The sequence below is a fragment of the Arctopsyche grandis genome, chromosome 6 (assembly GCF_051622035.1).
Source record: "Arctopsyche grandis isolate Sample6627 chromosome 6, ASM5162203v2, whole genome shotgun sequence".
Classification (NCBI taxonomy): domain Eukaryota; kingdom Metazoa; phylum Arthropoda; class Insecta; order Trichoptera; family Hydropsychidae; genus Arctopsyche; species Arctopsyche grandis.
Genome location: NC_135360.1, coordinates 3000635 through 3017203, shown reverse-complemented (window position 1 = coordinate 3017203; position 16569 = coordinate 3000635). Strand labels below are relative to the sequence as shown.

General features: G+C 34.4%; 3 protein-coding genes and 2 long non-coding RNA genes across 7 annotated transcripts in view; all 5 read left to right on the top strand.

Annotated features, from left to right (window-relative positions):
- Positions 1-16569, top strand: part of LOC143913567 (uncharacterized) — a 781442-nt gene that overhangs the window by 161992 nt on the left and 602881 nt on the right. The gene's annotated exons all lie outside the window — the stretch shown is intronic.
- Positions 1-16569, top strand: part of LOC143913589 (uncharacterized) — a 459558-nt gene that overhangs the window by 42334 nt on the left and 400655 nt on the right. The gene's annotated exons all lie outside the window — the stretch shown is intronic.
- On the top strand, positions 2764-5030 carry LOC143913585 (uncharacterized). 2 transcript variants are annotated; one of them, XR_013260730.1, is made up of 6 exons: positions 3196-3435; positions 3499-3531; positions 3611-3664; positions 3763-3816; positions 3891-3927; positions 3996-5029. It is a non-coding gene; the product is annotated as an uncharacterized LOC143913585 (long non-coding RNA). The 2 variants fall into 2 exon arrangements; XR_013260729.1 differs by having other exon boundaries at positions 2764-3435; positions 3891-5030.
- LOC143913507 (kelch-like protein 24a) lies at positions 4362-8078 on the top strand. Its single transcript, XM_077433351.1, has 11 exons — positions 4362-5535; positions 5603-5744; positions 5821-5960; positions 6044-6219; positions 6284-6481; positions 6549-6710; positions 6786-6941; positions 7012-7169; positions 7238-7457; positions 7546-7726; positions 7794-8078. The coding sequence occupies exons 2-11, from the start codon at positions 5632-5634 to the stop codon at positions 7931-7933; spliced, it is 1644 nt and encodes a 547-aa protein (XP_077289477.1). The 5' UTR covers positions 4362-5535; positions 5603-5631; the 3' UTR covers positions 7934-8078.
- LOC143913569 (uncharacterized) lies at positions 10672-15085 on the top strand. 2 transcript variants are annotated; one of them, XM_077433447.1, is made up of 2 exons: positions 10672-10791; positions 13385-15085. In XM_077433447.1, exon 2 carries the CDS (start codon positions 13648-13650, stop codon positions 14224-14226), a length of 579 nt encoding a protein of 192 aa, XP_077289573.1. In that variant the 5' UTR covers positions 10672-10791; positions 13385-13647; the 3' UTR covers positions 14227-15085. The 2 variants fall into 2 exon arrangements, with proteins under 2 accessions (XP_077289573.1, XP_077289574.1); XM_077433448.1 differs by having other exon boundaries at positions 10673-10802; positions 13385-15079.

The following is a 16569-nucleotide window of genomic DNA, read 5'->3' as shown; positions in this document are numbered from 1 at the left end:
ATTAATAAATAAAATATTAAATGTATTATTAAACATATACAGTGGCGGCTCGTGATAATTTTTAGTGGCGGGGCTGCACTGAAAAGATGTCTAAAAAATGTCACCATAATTATTCTATCATGTCATAACAGGACAAAATAAGCACAATTTTTGGCGTACGACCACTTACATGTGCATTTAAGTATTATTGAAAAAAAAACTAGCAAAATTCACCACCCATTAAAGGGGTGCGTCCAAACGCGATGAAGATTTCGAAAAATACGCTGGTACTCCAGTAAGATTGCTAAAAAAAATTCGTTCTTGCTGATTTCGCGACGCGGATTAAAAAAAACCCCAAAACTTTTCAAAAACTTAACCCCCTAATTCGTAACGAAAAACATTAACCTGTTGACAATGCATCGATACATCGGTTGTTTCATCTGCCATAACAGCTAGATAAGTTGCTTTTTTTATTTCAGCACTTATTTGTTCCCTACACACGTTCAAAATACAATCTAAAAGTTAATTTTGAATAGTTTTTGATGTCCCTTTAAAAACCGAAGGAGTTTGAAAATGTTTTTTTAAAGAATCGTCGAAATTTTGTGAATATTCTAGAAGCCCCCGAAAAACTCCTGGATTTTTTGAATTATCTGTTTCATCGTGTCCCCTCATTGGCATTTCAAATTTACCGCAAAATTTAATGCAATCAATAATTTTAAATAAAACATCCCGATTTTTTTTTGACGTTTTCGTTATGCTTATCTATTTCCCGCCGACAAGCTTCCCAAAATCGTGAGATTACACACATTTTTTAAGTGTTCGACACTTCCCTCGTGTTTTTAAATTAATCGTTTAAATGTTTTAAGTCCTGTTTTCGTCCAAGATGCTTCGCCTGGCGACTCGCCTCCAAACAAAAGACACGGATAACAAAATAACGCGTTTTTTTCTGTACATCTCGTTAACCAATTGTATTTTTTATAAATGTCTGGATTAAATTTTCGCGAGTAACTAAAAGATCTACTAGTTGCAGGCTGTGAAATAATTAAATTGGGCGTGAGGCAGCCTAATGCTTTTATAGCGACTTTTTCGGTAAGTTCTAGTCGCGAAAAGTGCAAATTTTGTAAATATTTTACTGAATTCTTTTGTTCTTCCATTTTTAAAAGAAAAAAAATCTTAATATATTTAAATAAAAATTACGAGAAAAAGTTAAACCGATTTGAAAAAAGTTTGCTGTTATCAAAATGAAAACGACTCACCGAAGATTTGATGAGGGCTCGTACGCAACCAATTAAGAGTAACGAAAACGAATAAAGCTGTGATCGTGCGATTCAACTAATCAAATGTAAGATCAAGCGCGCGAAATCTTAAACAAACTGACAGATGAATGTCGTTTAACAGGCGAAGGCTGCCGACTGTCCAGCCCAAAAGGCAGAGTGAGTGAAAGAGAAAGAGCTATCTGCAGTTGCAAATAGCTCTTTCTCTTTCTCGTTCCGAAACTCCGGGCTGGGCAGCGTTCAGCTCGGCGCTGTAACACTTTACAGCCAGTACAGCAACATTTTAATTCATCTGTCACCATACAAGTTAGTGGGGTCTTCGAAACGGTCAACATTACTTACAATATCACCCTTTTGGATATGGGTGATATTGTAAGTAATATTTACTCTGTCGAAGGCCCCAATAGTTAAGTCCATCCAACTAATAAAAAAAATATCATTAATAAATAAAATATTAAATGTGTACAGACTCCAGGGATGTTCAACTCGAGAGCACCCCCGAAGTCGGTTTTGTGAAATAGCTAGTGGTAAGCTTGGGCGGGGCTGATCTCCTCAAGGTGCCTTCCTTCGTCGTCGGTGGTCTGGTCTCTGCTGATGTCGGCTCGGCTCGATGTATATCTCGCTCTCTCTCGTACAGTGTGCGTAAGTGAGTGTGATACAGGACAAAGGCGGGAAATTGTATAATAATGAAAACAGGTTGTAATTCTGTTTGTAAGGCGACTGTATTTTATATATATATACAGAGATCAAGCAGGGGGGACAGGGGAGGGGGTAACAAAGTAGCCACGCGTGCCTTTTGAGGTTAGCCACGCGTAGCTCAGTTGTCTGCCTTCTGGGCGAAGACAGACCAAGCTTCCTCTGGTGCACACCGGACGGATACTGGAGCTGGTCTCCAAGTATCGTCACAACCCTCACCAGCCTATAGCTGGTGATTTCGGTGGCGAGGTGGGCCCCGTAAACACCGGGGTGATTACGCGCCAAACCGCTATCGACAACTGTCAGTTTGTGTGCCAACCGCTGTCTCAGGGTGGCCAGCACAAAAATATATCGGCCAAATCGTGGGTCGTAAAGCCACGAAAGCCGATCATCAGACATAGTCTGAACAAAATGTATTATTAAATATATATCTTAGAATTTTATAGGAGGGGCTGCAGCCCGGCAGCCCATTAGGACGAGCCGCCACTGAACATATATCTTAGAATTTTATAGGAGGGGCTGCAGCCTGGCAGCCCATTAGGACGAGCCGCCACTGGATATTTCATTGCTTTAAAATACTTATAATTAATTTTCTAGCTAATTTTAAAAGTCAAAAATATATGTTTTTTACGGATTTTTTCTCCATGCTATTTTGTATTTATTTGACAAATTTTTTATTTCACCATGTTTATGAGGATTGGTTTTCTATCTCGATATTTTTTTTATCTAAACGTACTAACTCGAGCGGTAATTTCAATTTAAATGCTTCATATTAATTCATTTTTTTCATCATTTTCATTTTTTTGTGCCGAAGGCATCGGGGACGCTGGGGGCGTCGGAGGCGTCGACGGCGCCGGGGGTGAAGGCCCCGGGGTTCCGAAGGCATCGGGGGCGAAGGCGTCGGGGCGTCGGCGATGCACAAAACGCAATTCGTAATCATTTCGTAATTTGTAATTCGTGCATCAATTTCTTTCCGAAACCAGTCGATTCTGTTCCTGTTTTGTAGCCTATTCCTGCCCCCTCTCCTCTCTTCACGTTAAGTTTATGCAAGAATGTTGGCGTTATTTATAGATTTTTTTTACTTTGAATTTTTATAACGATTTTTTTTCTTTGGAGAGAAATTTAAACTATTTGGATTGCATTTGGAACTCGAATTGAACTTGACTCTGGATCTGCATACTTGCGAATTAATTAAGCAAAGGAGAGGAAAAAAGTCAAAAGGTAATGGTCGGATTTAAAAAACGTTACGAGTGGGGTGGGTAAGTGTCAAAGTGTCAAAATATACAATGTTTCGGTTGGAAGAGTGTGAAAGATCAATTTGAGCAATTGAAGATGGCCAACGCGAACGATGGCAGTGGAAATGGAAATTAAAATTGCGAAATATCAATTTTCGGATATGTTAAAAATCGCACCAGCTTTTAAGTCAGCTCGGTGTGGAGATGAAGAGTCGAAGCTCGGTATCGCCATCGGAAATTTAAGTTTCAATGTACGAGTATGATTATTTAGCAATGATTGACAATATTCATAATTACAATCACTTTTCTTTCAGGTCCATCACCGAGACACCAACGTCGTCAAACGAGTAACTCATTTATATATTGTTTCTGCATTATTATCAATTCATGGATATGTTAATAATCTCAATCGCTTATAAATTTCAGCTCAGAATGTGATTTCGAAACAAAAAGTGGAAGATCGATCATATTATACGGAACGTAAGTTGTAACTGCTTATATATATATATCTATTATACGAATGATTATATATAGTAAATCATATATATTGTTATTAATCGAATTAATTTAAATTTCAGCTCTGATAGCGGTTCTGAAAACAAAAATCGGGGCTGGGCCATGCGATCTGAAATGTAAGTTGTAACTGCTTATATTATATATCGATAATAGACAATTACAATTACAATTACAACCACTTTACTTTCAGGTCCAATGGAGAGGCTGCGTCCTCAATAACTGAGGAAGTCACACCGATTAACATACATATGTATATTATTCCCATAATATTATCAATTCTGAGCTGTAATTTCAGTTTCAGCTCAGATAGCTGGATAAATGGATAAATGGATTTCATCGTATGCTGATCTAACAAATTCAAGTCGATAAATGTTTTTGATCTTTGCCAGTTTCTTTCCTGCTCATTTCATTTAAATATATAGATATACAATAACTACCAGATATGTTAGCGTCAGTTATACGTTTTTGAAAGGGCTATCATAACTTTTATCTATCATAACTTTTACGATTCATCTCAATCCGTTGAGCGGCTTATGAGACAATTGAATCCAAAAACTTAAGAAAAGACCTAAAATTTAATACACATTATTTAAAATATCCAGTTCGAATTTTCGTGTTTATAAACGAAAATAAAACGAGTTAGCATTGAAGCAATGCATTTAGTATAAGATAATATTATAGATAAGAGTTAAAACCAGTGTCAACAATCCTTCTTCCATTTTTAATAATCAGTTGTTTTTTTGTGCGGTTTTCCACTATCATTGAAATTATCTTGAAGAAAATACATTTTTCGGTTATTAATCAATTCTTATTAATTGCTTACTTAAGATTTTATTCCTTTTGAGTGCAAAATATGTATGCATGGCGGATTTGAGTAGTTTGTCGAATTCTATTATCGATGATCTTAATTTTAATTTCAAAATGTGTTTTATCTGTGAGAAGACGATTATTTTAATATCGGATGAGTAGTTATTTCCATGCGGTTTTTCATTATTATTGTAAAAACATGTTTTTCTGTATTATAATGCCACATCCGGGTAAATAATCAAGTGCTAACCCTTTACATGTAAGTTCGAAGTTAGAAGAAGGGTCAAAAATAGAAAATATATAATTTATCATCGTCACTTAATTTTATTGATTTTATATGTTAAATGTTTTATGAAACTATATTTAAACGTTTATTGAGAGGGAATAAAAATAAATTCAATCTTCTTAATGATTATGAATAAATAAATAAATAAAATAACTTAACGTTACTTTGTTTATTTTAACCTTATTTTATTTACCTTAAAAATAAAATAGTTGACTTGCACGTATTTTGATGTGCTTAAATATTTGTTTTTATTTCATATTTTACTCTCATTTTTTTATTAAATTTATATGTTTGTATATGAAATTCTTATCCATGCACTATGAAAGTACTTACACTTTATTTATAGCTATTTCACTACCAATAATTCGATATATTGGGTAAATGGCAATTTAATTCCATTAATTTTTTTTTTTATATTTTAAATATCGCAATTATTTTCATTTTTAATAATTTTATGCATCGGCAAGAAAAGTCGATCATACTATAATATAATAATTCGAGTCCGAATCGAATCATAGCAAAACGTCGGAGTCTGACTCCACAGCCCGTATCTTAACTAAAGTTCAATTATATATTCCCCGTATGTTGGTCACCTGTCATGGCATTTATGAGAAATAATTAATTTCAGTAAATAATTAATATACGTTTCAATGCAACGAAAGGGTTGAGATATCCTTATCTATCGAGATAAAACCGCAGAGCGACAGTGCTCCACATCATTCGCTGCTAATCTTTACAATTGGTAAGTCGAACTTTATTTTGCTTAGCACTTATAGTTATATTGTCTAATTTTTAACTTTGTTTTTCAGGAGAACTCTAAGAGAAAATCAGAAACAAGATGTTCGTAGTGAAGGCGAGTTCCGATTTTGCGGCAAAACGGGTGGAGTATTTGTACGATGCCATGAAACAAGAGAAGAAATACGACACCCTTTTTATTGTTCGAGGTCAAAGGTATCTTTATTCGAATCCAAAAATACTAAAAATACAAATTTTTTTTCAGTCTAACTATTATTTTTCGTAATTGCAGATTCTACGTGCATTTGGTGGTGTTATCGGCGTGCAGCGAATTCTTTTGGACAAACAAAGATCAATTGGAGGAGATATTTTCCCCTTTTGACATTGACGTTATCGATGCAATCCTGAAGTATTGTTACACTGGAGAAATAAGTACGAGTTCATTATTATCTGAAATAATCAATTTAAAATACGTGTGTTCGTCATTAAATTTAATAATTGAAATATAATTTTAGGCATAGCTGACCGTCACTACGACAAATTAATGGAGCTAGCAAATCGACTCGAAGTGAAAATTCCACCGCGGTATGAAACGGTCGATCTTTCCAATTGTTTGGAAGTTTTGAAATCAACGCAAGATTCCGAATTGAAGACAGAGGCAATGGATTTGACTCTGGGAAATTTCGAGACGGTGAGTGTTGATTATTTAAATAAATATGTCACTTAAATATTTTTCAACTCCACTTCTGTTTCAGCTGCACAAAACTCAAGGTTTTCTCAATCTGCCGCTCTTCAACTTGATGGAAATCTTGAAATCGAATTATTTGAACGTGCCTTCCGAAGAAGACGTATTCAATGCTGTGAAATTGTGGGTAAATCATGATAATGCGAACCGTAAAAGTGACTTGGCAGAGCTGATGAGATCCGTGAGGTTATCCTTGCTCTCGATGGAGGTATTTGAGATTAATTGAATGTTGCAGTTTATTGAAAAAAATCCATTTTAATAATTTTTTTTTTTAGTTTTTCATCGACGAAGTATTAACTTTCTGTCATTCGTGTGCAGATTGTATGACCACTCTTAGACAAGCAGTTAAAGACAAGAATGATAAATCTTTCGTCCCAAGAGAGACCCCTCGTAGAATAATACAAAAAATGGCACTGGTTGGGGGGGATGATTTAGATGTGAGTTTTGTATCACAAGTATAATATTTTGATTGGATTGTAAATTAATTATTTTATTGCATAACGTGTTTTCAGATGGCAAACACCATCGATATATTTGACGGATTGAAGAACAGTTGGACTCTATCCAAAAATATTGGAATAAATAAACGTTATTTTGCGTCTGTCCTCATGGGAGATTGGATCCTTATCATCGGCGGAGAGGATTCTTCAGATGAATCAGTGACTTCAGTAACGTTTTCCAGTGTTGCGAAGTAGCTGCTTAGAGAAATCGGAATATAACCAATTTATTTGTTTTCAGGTGGAATACATCGATTTGAAAAGCGGTGAGAAAAAGCCATTGAAGCCATTAAATCAAGCTCGTTATTGGTTCTCAGCAGTGACACTTCGGCGCGGTTCGTCCACGGATGTTTACGCCATTGGTGGTTATGGTGGAGGCTATTTATCTTCAGTGGAAAGGTGATTAAATTGCAATCATTTCATCAGATCGGTTGCAAGAGAAGTTGACGATTATTGATTTCGATTAGGTGGAGCAGCAACACTGGGGATTGGGAGATCATTGCTCCATTGTTGGTGGCAGTTAATTATCATAGTGCTTCTGTCATCGCCGATAAAATATACATAACAGGCGGGCAAACAAGTGAAAACGGAAAAACCATATCCACGAATAAAGTGCAGATGTATTCAGTGGAGACCAATTCTTGGACTTACCGCGCTCAGATGATTCAGGGAAGATCTTATCATTCGGTGAACATCAATTAATTTTATTCACAACTATCGCAAATAATATACTCTCCAAAATAAAATGAACTAAATTTGGATTTCACCATTTTAGAGCGTCGCATTCAAAGGAAAACTTTACGTCGCTGGTGGATTTGACAGTCAAACTTCTTCACGTTTAGACAGTGTGGAGCATTACGATCCGAATGCAAATGTGTGGACTGCATTCACCAAACTAACGCAAGCTGCATCCGGAATCAGTCTCGGCTGTTTCCAAAGTAAACTGTTTAGCATGGGTGAGTTTATTTTACAACTTAAGTTGAATTTATGGGTCTCGAATTAATTTATTGTTTTGATTTTCAGGTGGATTCGATGGAAGAAGTGAATTAAGTGATGTTTGGGAATACGACGAGACGAACAAATCTTGGAAAGCTTCAACAAGTCTGAGCAGAGATAGAGCTTATTTTAATGCACATGTCATTCCATATGATTCGATTATTTGATCGACTGCAGTTTTTTTGTATTATTTGAAAAAAATGTATTTTGAAATAATCATTAAATGTACTTTTTGAATTTTTAATTTATCCAAATGTTTGAATAAATACATAATATGCAACAACTTCTCAAAATATATTTTATTTTTCCGTCAATATTTAATGTTTATTTACTCATGAATAATTAATATTATCTAAATGAACTGAAAAATCAGAGAATCAGAAGTCAAAATCAAAAACATATACATAAAAATGAATTCAATTCAATTCAATCCAGAAATGTTATATTTCATTTCTAATAATTTTTCTTGTTTAAATAATATCGAAATTGAAAATAAATTTTTCCTATTTCTTTAAATTTATTTCAAACAGTGGCTCTCAAATATTTTTCACACTTTTCGTCGATTCAATAATACTTTTCCATTATTCATTAAGTGATTCTCAAACTTTTCTTTTTAAATAATTATAACTTTTATTTAAAAATGAAGATGAATTTCATATATGTTTTTGCAATTTGCTGCATTCCAACGGCTCTCAAATGATTTTACGAAGGTTTCTCAAATACTTTTACACTTTTATTCTGTTATATCGTGGTTTTTATCGAATTGTGAAATTTGTTAACTTTTATGAGAAATAATCAATATGTTAATGTCAGTGGCTCTGAAACTTTTATTTTATTAATATGTTTTATCCTAAAGTTAATTTCCAAATAATGTAACTTTACAAATTCAAATGATTTCACAGATTTCCGTCCGTTTATTAAATTCCAGTTATTCTCAAACGGTTAGTAGTACCAGAGATTCTCTGATAAAAAATTTTGATGAATACATATTTTTGTGTTTTCAATGATATTCGACTGATTTTAAGATGGTTTTTCACACTTTCATTAAGTTTAATATTATTTTTACGGGATAATTTTATTCATCTATGTTTCCAATAATTGTCAACAATTTCGAAAACGTTTCTCAATTATTTATTAAAAGTAATCAACATATTTCCTTTAATTGTCTTTATGCCAGCGCTTCTGAAATGTAATATGTAGTGTATTTTTTCACATACAAATTTGAATTATTTGGATTTTCACTTAAATAATTGGTATTTCTTTTGATTAATCGTGTTTTTTTTTCATTTTTGAAAGTTTCACTCTTTTTACGCACGGTAGAGTGAATTGGTTTTATACGGCTAAGCGTGTCATGACATTTTGAACGAAACTGGAGTGAGATGGCTACGATTTAAATTGTAAGTATATAAAAATTAATAAAACGTGTGTAATGCAATATTAGCAAACATAAAACAAGGTTAATATTCACCAGCTGGATGTAGTCTCCATAGCAGTAGCTTAAAAGCATTTGCGGATCATCTTCTTCAATACACACTTGAAAACGTTGCACATAATTTAACAAACACTGATATTTGATTTCAATTCAATTATAAAAATTAATTTTGAAATTCAAATTCACTAACAACAAAAACTTAATTCGTTTTTCACACGCGAAGGAAAATTATTATAAAAAGTCACTTAATGTCACAATTTAATTGATTTTTGGGTTTATTCGCGAACGACATATTGATTGATTTTAATTGATAATGAATTGAAACGTTAAAAATTCGCGATCAAATTGGCGTGAGGTTCGACCATTTTTCTTCGACTGAAATCGAATGAAAACTAACAAGTGAATTCACTTTTTAAATTCAAATTCAAATATTTTTGCCATTTATTTTAAATCTATTCATTCAATGCATTCAACTTATTTTTACTTTATGTTTTGAATTAACACCAACACCAACATACTCTCTTTTAGAGGACTGGATTTGACATCTTTTACTATTTACAGTAAAATATTATTACTGAGATCTTGATTCCGCAATTGCATACATTTCTCAATAACGGAATGTGCTAGAATTTCCTTTCGTGCTTCAGAGCCTAATATAAATTTAGCAATTATTACTATACACACTGTTTAACCAATTCCTCGGCTATTTCCTTAGCATATAGTTATGCCACTTGATGAGAAGCTTCTAACAAGGGCTTTTGAATTACTGCGACGCTGAATTTTGTAATAAGATCGCTGCTGTCACATCGTGCCTACATAAAGCTACATACATACATATGTCCTGATGCTTCCTGTAGCAGATCGCAATAAAAACAATCGTGTAATTATGTTCAATTAAAATAGAAGAAACTAAAATTTACAAAAAAAATCTATCTATAATGAATAAAATCTATTTAAATCTGAAAAATTAAATCACATGTGTGTATTATCATAATTTACAGCCATTCGCCATCCACTGCTGGACGAAGATCTCTTCCATTCGTCTCTGCATTGGGAAAATCTCATAGATTTATCTTATTTCATCCACCCTTCTCCCCTATTTGTTCGTTATAAATTGGCAAAATTTATTAACTAAAATCGACACAGTGACGCCGATAATGCACATCATCTTTAAAATATACATATGTACATATTAATATTTGGGGATCCTCCAAGGGTAGGGCTGCCAGATTAATTGTCCCGGTTTGGATATTTTAATCCAGGCACAGATATTACAAGAATGTTAAAAAAACTTTGTACGATCAATCCTTTTATAAACTAGTATTTTCTCTCATTTTTCTAGTTTATTTAGTTATTTTAATATTAAATGAAATTTATTACATATTGCCAAAGAAGATTGAACAAAAAATCAATCTCAATCTCGCTTTTCTTGCTTTTTTAAAGCAGTATTAACGCCTTTTCGATCGTTACGGCCAAATACGTCAAAACAAAAACATGGGAGCAGTGATGTTAACAAATCTTCTACAAAACTACGATAAATTAGATACTTAAATACAATAGGAAAATGGTTTTATCAAAATGGGAATACAAATTGTAAATATTTTGTTATTATCAAGAGATTGTTTTGTTTAATGTTTACTACATATTAGATTGGCCATGTTTAGCGGTTTATATTATAAATACCGAGCGAAGCCGGGTAAAAACACTAGTTCCCTATAAAATCGTGCACATAAATTCGGGAAGTGCTTTACAAGATTGTAGCGATACAATTTGCGAGCATTTTAATAGTATTTCACGTCCCATGATGATGGGTGGTGATAAAGACTGTTCCTCAAAGCTTTAATGGCTGTTCATATTGATGATGATAAAACATACTTGTTAGTAAAGGTATGTTTGGAATTTTGCCAAAAATATATACATGTATATATTTTTCAATTTTCAATTGTGTACAGGGCCGCCGTGAGAAATCCCGGGCTCTGGGAAAAATAACTTTACATTCTTCTTTTTTCTTATGTACTATGTATTATACTACATATGTACTATGATCAATGATTTTAAAATTTTAGTTTTCCGTTTGTTAAGAACATAACATTAAAAAGATAATTTTATATGAGATCTAATGGATAGACAACATTATGCATATACATATTATTATTGATCTCGGAGTCTCTGTTAGACACTACATTTTTAAATGTGATTGTATGTATTAGATATTATGTTGTATTCAAGTAGTAACAGCAATATTTTGTTCGAGTGATAACACAAAGCCATCATTTTAGTATCAGTTCATATCATATACCAATATATGTACGTATGTATAAGTTGCTTTTCAGAGTGACCTCAGGTTCTCCAATCATATTGATTCTGTGTGTTGCTCAGCTTCAAGGATGCTAGGGTTTGTTTTTCGCAATTCCTGGCATTTCTGAGGCTGTTGTACAATCGTTTGGTGAGAAGTATCATGGAGTACGCATCCATGATCTGGAGTCCTTCAGCCAAAAGTCAGTCTATTAAGCTTGAGCTTATCCAAAGACGCTTTCTACGGTTTCTTAATAAGGAGCATTATGGGACTCGCCCATATTTATTCCATTCAAGATTTGTTATGGGTATGATCGGCTACACTTCTCTTGAACTCAGGAGAAGTGTTGCTCTAATCAAGTACTTATTTTCTATATTTCGAGGCAAGAACCGCGGCATATCCGAATTCTTCCATTGCTCAAGGCCTCCGATTTTTAAACTCTGTATGGTGCCATTGACATTTTTTAGATCTCTTTTCATTCGCCGCACTGCTTCCTCGGTTACGGGGGTCGCGACCAACTTGAACTAAGTTAATTGTTAACTGTTAACTTCCCGGTAGACCGGGACTTGTCGTGGTTTACAGATCTCAGATTTATTAACCATAGATATTTAATCTTATTAACTCACGAGCTAACTGCAATTTGTTGATTGTTGAAATCATGAGTTTTTCATTTCAATGTGCCTTCTATCATTCAATTATTCCCAAACGTCCCGGTCAGCAGCCCCGGTCTAGAAGACAGTCTACGTATATTGTAAGAACTGTTTTTTCCCCCCATGATAACTCGAGATTTATGACAAAAAAGGTGTATAATCGATGACGATCAATGCCATATTTTATGCTTTCACAATTAAGTGGAATAAAATTTATATTTTACTAGAAGAAACGTGTATATTACAATGTAACATATTTTATTATGAAACAATTGGTAATGCCAGGTAAATGCAGCACAAAAGTTGGTGTCTTGTTTTGGCTCTACATTTTTGACTGAAGTCGCATTTTCTGATATCAACTTTATAAAATTAGACATACGAAATTCTTTTAGTGATGAACATCTTGTCAATGTTGAAGATTATCTCTTTCATAGAATAATTCCTACTTTGAAAATACATATCTGGACAATGTCCGCGATGTCATTAATAATATATTTTAATAATAATAAGTATTATAGTTCATGTAATATTACTATTTTTTATCAAAATTAAGTTTGATAAATTAATATAGAGATACTTACTATCAATATTTTAACTTTAAATTTTGAATAAAAACTTTTTCCTGAGTTGTAATCGTAAGTGAAACGTAAAAGAGGTTAGTAAAAATAACCTGTGTCTTCGTTTTTTCACATTTTATTCACAAGTTTTTTTCTATATTCAAATATTATATTTTTGGCATTAAAAGCAGTAAAACACAAATATGATATTTTTATTTAAATTTAGACAATTTAGAAAATAGTTATAACGACCTACATTTTTAGTTCACTCAAACTCAAAAGAAGAAAGAAAATCACGCCCACTAAAGGTTTATAATAAAGAAAGTGAACAAAATAATTTTTTCTTATTAGTCGAAGATTTTGAAAGTTCTTATGAGAGTTTATTATTTACGAATAAATTCCTTATGACTGGTTTATGTAATATTAATTTATTAAAATGTCAAAAGATGTGAATAGATCTTCGTCATCACTCGTTTTATTAAATTTTTGTTACCGTATGTGTCAACTATATATGTAGTCTCCAATTTTACTAATAAATCGAAATTTAATAATTTCTAATGAATTTAAATTACATTATAAATAAAATCGTTGAATTGCAAGTAACATATTTTAATGTGTCGTGGATTGTTGTTTTTAATGTGCAAGAATTGTAAATAGGTTTATGAGCTCTTTTTTCTATTAAGTTTTGTAGGAATCTCGTCATCGTCATCGTCATCGAAACATTCGAGAATATTCCACAACAACAAACCACATTCCTTGCAGAACTCACACACGTAAACAACCCGTGCACTTCTTAGAATCAATCGCCAAATCCTTCGAGAATGATCCACCCTTCACACTCGTGCGGAACGAAACCCAGACGACGCACACCTGCAGCCATTATATTAAACTCAGGCGGAACGGCGCCAAATCCAACTCAAGCGGAACGGTGCCAAATCCTTCGAGAATGATCCACCCTTCACACTCGAGCGGAACGAAACCCAGACGACGCACACCTGCAGCCATTATATTAAACTCAAGCGGAACGCCCCTACCAGTCGAGCAGAACCAAAACGGTCGAAACACGCCGCCACCATTAAACTACATCGAGCGGAACGGCGCCAATCGTTCCAGAAAAGTCCACCCCATCGACAAAAGCAAATTCCTCGCTTACGCATCAACAAACCACCACCATGGGTCAGGTGATTCCAGAAACACTATAAAAGGAGGTACAACCCAAACAACGCCAGTCGACCCACAGCAGCAAGCGTCGACACACAGCAGCAGACCAGTCGACATACAGCTCCTGACCAGCCACCACTACACTACGCGGACTTGGAAGATAAACCAGCCGAACGAGCCAGCAACACACTGCCGTATCCAGAGACCTTCCGAACATAGCCGAACGACGAGCCAGCAACACACTGCCGCCTCCAGAGACCTTCTGAACATAGCTGAATGCCGAGCCAGCGACACTCTACCATATCCAGAGACCGCTGAACGACATACTTTTGCCCACAAATATAATACCTTTGTACAACCATAGGCAAACAATAAAACTTTATAAAACAAGCACAACAGTGTTTCGTTAGGCTGGGATACGGTCAACACATCGCTACCCCGCCTACAGTTTCTTCCTTCTAATACTTTTTTTATTAAATTGATTTGTTTGTATATGAAATTCATTTACATTTTTACGCTATGAAAACTTTTACATGTCAATTTTTAGTGATTTTTCTTAATTCCTTTAATTTTTATATTTTGAAAATCACTATTATTTTATTACTAACTTACATTCGTAAGAATATTTGATCTTCCTAAAATCGTAAAGTCAGATTCGGGGTCGAAGCATCTGGTCAAAGTCATAGTCGGAGTCGGTAAATTTTAAAACGACTGCCCTGTTTTATGTTATAATAAATATACCGGTCTTAAAATACAATCGCTATTTTATCTATGAAATAATTTAATAAATGAAACGCAATCAATATTTTTTTAATTCTTTTTATTTATAAATGTATGTATTTTCAATTACATTATCACATTCACAAGTATGCAAAACATTTTTTGAGCAATATATATATATATTTATTTATATAGATACGGACCATTACTATAGTCATTAATAGAAGGAAAAATGTTTAAATATTCATATTTATCCGACATTATAATCACAAATTTCTACATATCGACACCATCGGTGCATGGGTAATATTTTAGCACCCTATGCGAAAGGTTTAACACGAAATATTGAGAATCGCTATATGTATGTATGTACTTCGATTTCTGTACGAATTCGAAGATTTTAACTTAATGAAATATGTAAATTAATCCGATTTATATTTTTTCATTACAATGAAACCCACTGTAACCCAAATGAAATTTTAAATAGTTGGAATAAATTCTGTAAAAATACGTTGTTTTATTTTTTTTTTAGAAATTGAGTGATTCGGCCAGTGGCAGCTCGTCCATATGGGTTGCTGGCTGCAGTCCTCCCAGTATAGTATATATGCATGTAATTTTTATTCTCATTCGATCACCAGGTTGGTTAACGACCTATTAAAGCCTGATTAATCTCTGCAGACCCCCCACTATGAATTCTCACGAGCCGCTACTAGATCCGGCACATTAAAATTGAGCACTACACCACTGCACACTTGGTAACTTGAACCGTAAACTAGTCAACATTCTGCTCGATTTATTACAATTTTGATCAACATTCATTCTATCTTAACAACGGAGATCAATTCAACTAGGATTCCAGTACATATATACATATATGAGATTACTCCTACATATTTTTTATAGTACAAACATTATAACCAAAATAAAATGATGTATTTTGAATATGTGACAACCTCCTTTAGCGATGCCCAGTTGCGGCCACGAACTGGCCTCGTAAATAATTGCTCGACTACACAAATTTACTTCATTATGAATAGTTTTCACCGAGATGAGATTTCAAACATGCATAGACAAGAATATACTTACAACAAAATATTACAAAAACACATGCAAATATATAAATAAATGTATATATTATTTTCTTTTTATTTTTTACATCGATATATACCGGGAAGGCTTAACAGAAAGACCCCAATGCGCCTTCCTGGACAATTAATAAAAACAATGCAGCATTTTTATAACATAAATCAGTGTATTTCGGAAGCTGAAGAACACGAAATTAATTAATTAATGTAACGAACGGTTTTACGCGCGCTTATCTGATCTCGCGGTGGAAGGTTCAGAAGGCGCATACGTCGTTCTTCTTCCAAGGGTCGGGTTATATGGAAACGTGAACTAACCTTGGGATACAGTTATATATAGTCGGGGAGGTTCCTGACTGCAAATCTTCTCGTTGATAACAGCTTCCTCGTGGTCGGGTCCTCTCACGGCTGATGTTTCTCCGGAAACGGCGTGAGGAATACAGGGGACGTTGGGCTGGTACTCTTGGGAGGGAGTGATGCTGCACTCGACCTCACAGCGGTTCTTCAGCAAGATGGCGGATCTCTGGGCCCCGTCTCCCCGTGGAGACGTGCACAGGAGAGATCTTTCCCGGATGACGGTAGAGAGAGCTAATCTCGAAGCGAGCGCGCCTATATGGCGCGCTTTTCTGTGTGGCCACTCGAAATAAAGGGCGAGTGTTGCCCTATGGGACGATGGGGAGAACGTCGCGATACATTAATCCATTACGACAACTATGGATTTTTTATACGTGTACATTTGTAGGAATCTCGTCACCGCAAATCGAAACTATCGAAATCTATTGCGACGGAGAATACATTTCTCACGCTCAACCATTGACGTCATCTCAAGTCGAAGAACACCTGCATCCATTAAACTAAATCGAGTGGAACGACGCCAAACATTCGAGCATATTCCACCCCAACAA

What these genes read in the sequence shown, in the direction of transcription:
- LOC143913507 (XM_077433351.1), top strand. Translation starts at nt 5,632, where the DNA reads ATGTTCGTAGTGAAGGCGAGTTCCGATTTTGCGGCAAAACGGGTGGAG. An exon ending in TTGTTACACTGGAGAAATAA is followed by an intron (nt 5,961 to 6,043) that starts GTACGAGTTCAT and finishes ATATAATTTTAG; the next exon opens with GCATAGCTGACCGTCACTAC. An exon ending in CTCTGGGAAATTTCGAGACG is followed by an intron (nt 6,220 to 6,283) that starts GTGAGTGTTGAT and finishes CTTCTGTTTCAG; the next exon opens with CTGCACAAAACTCAAGGTTT.
- LOC143913569 (XM_077433447.1), top strand. Translation starts at nt 13,648, where the DNA reads ATGATCCACCCTTCACACTCGAGCGGAACGAAACCCAGACGACGCACA.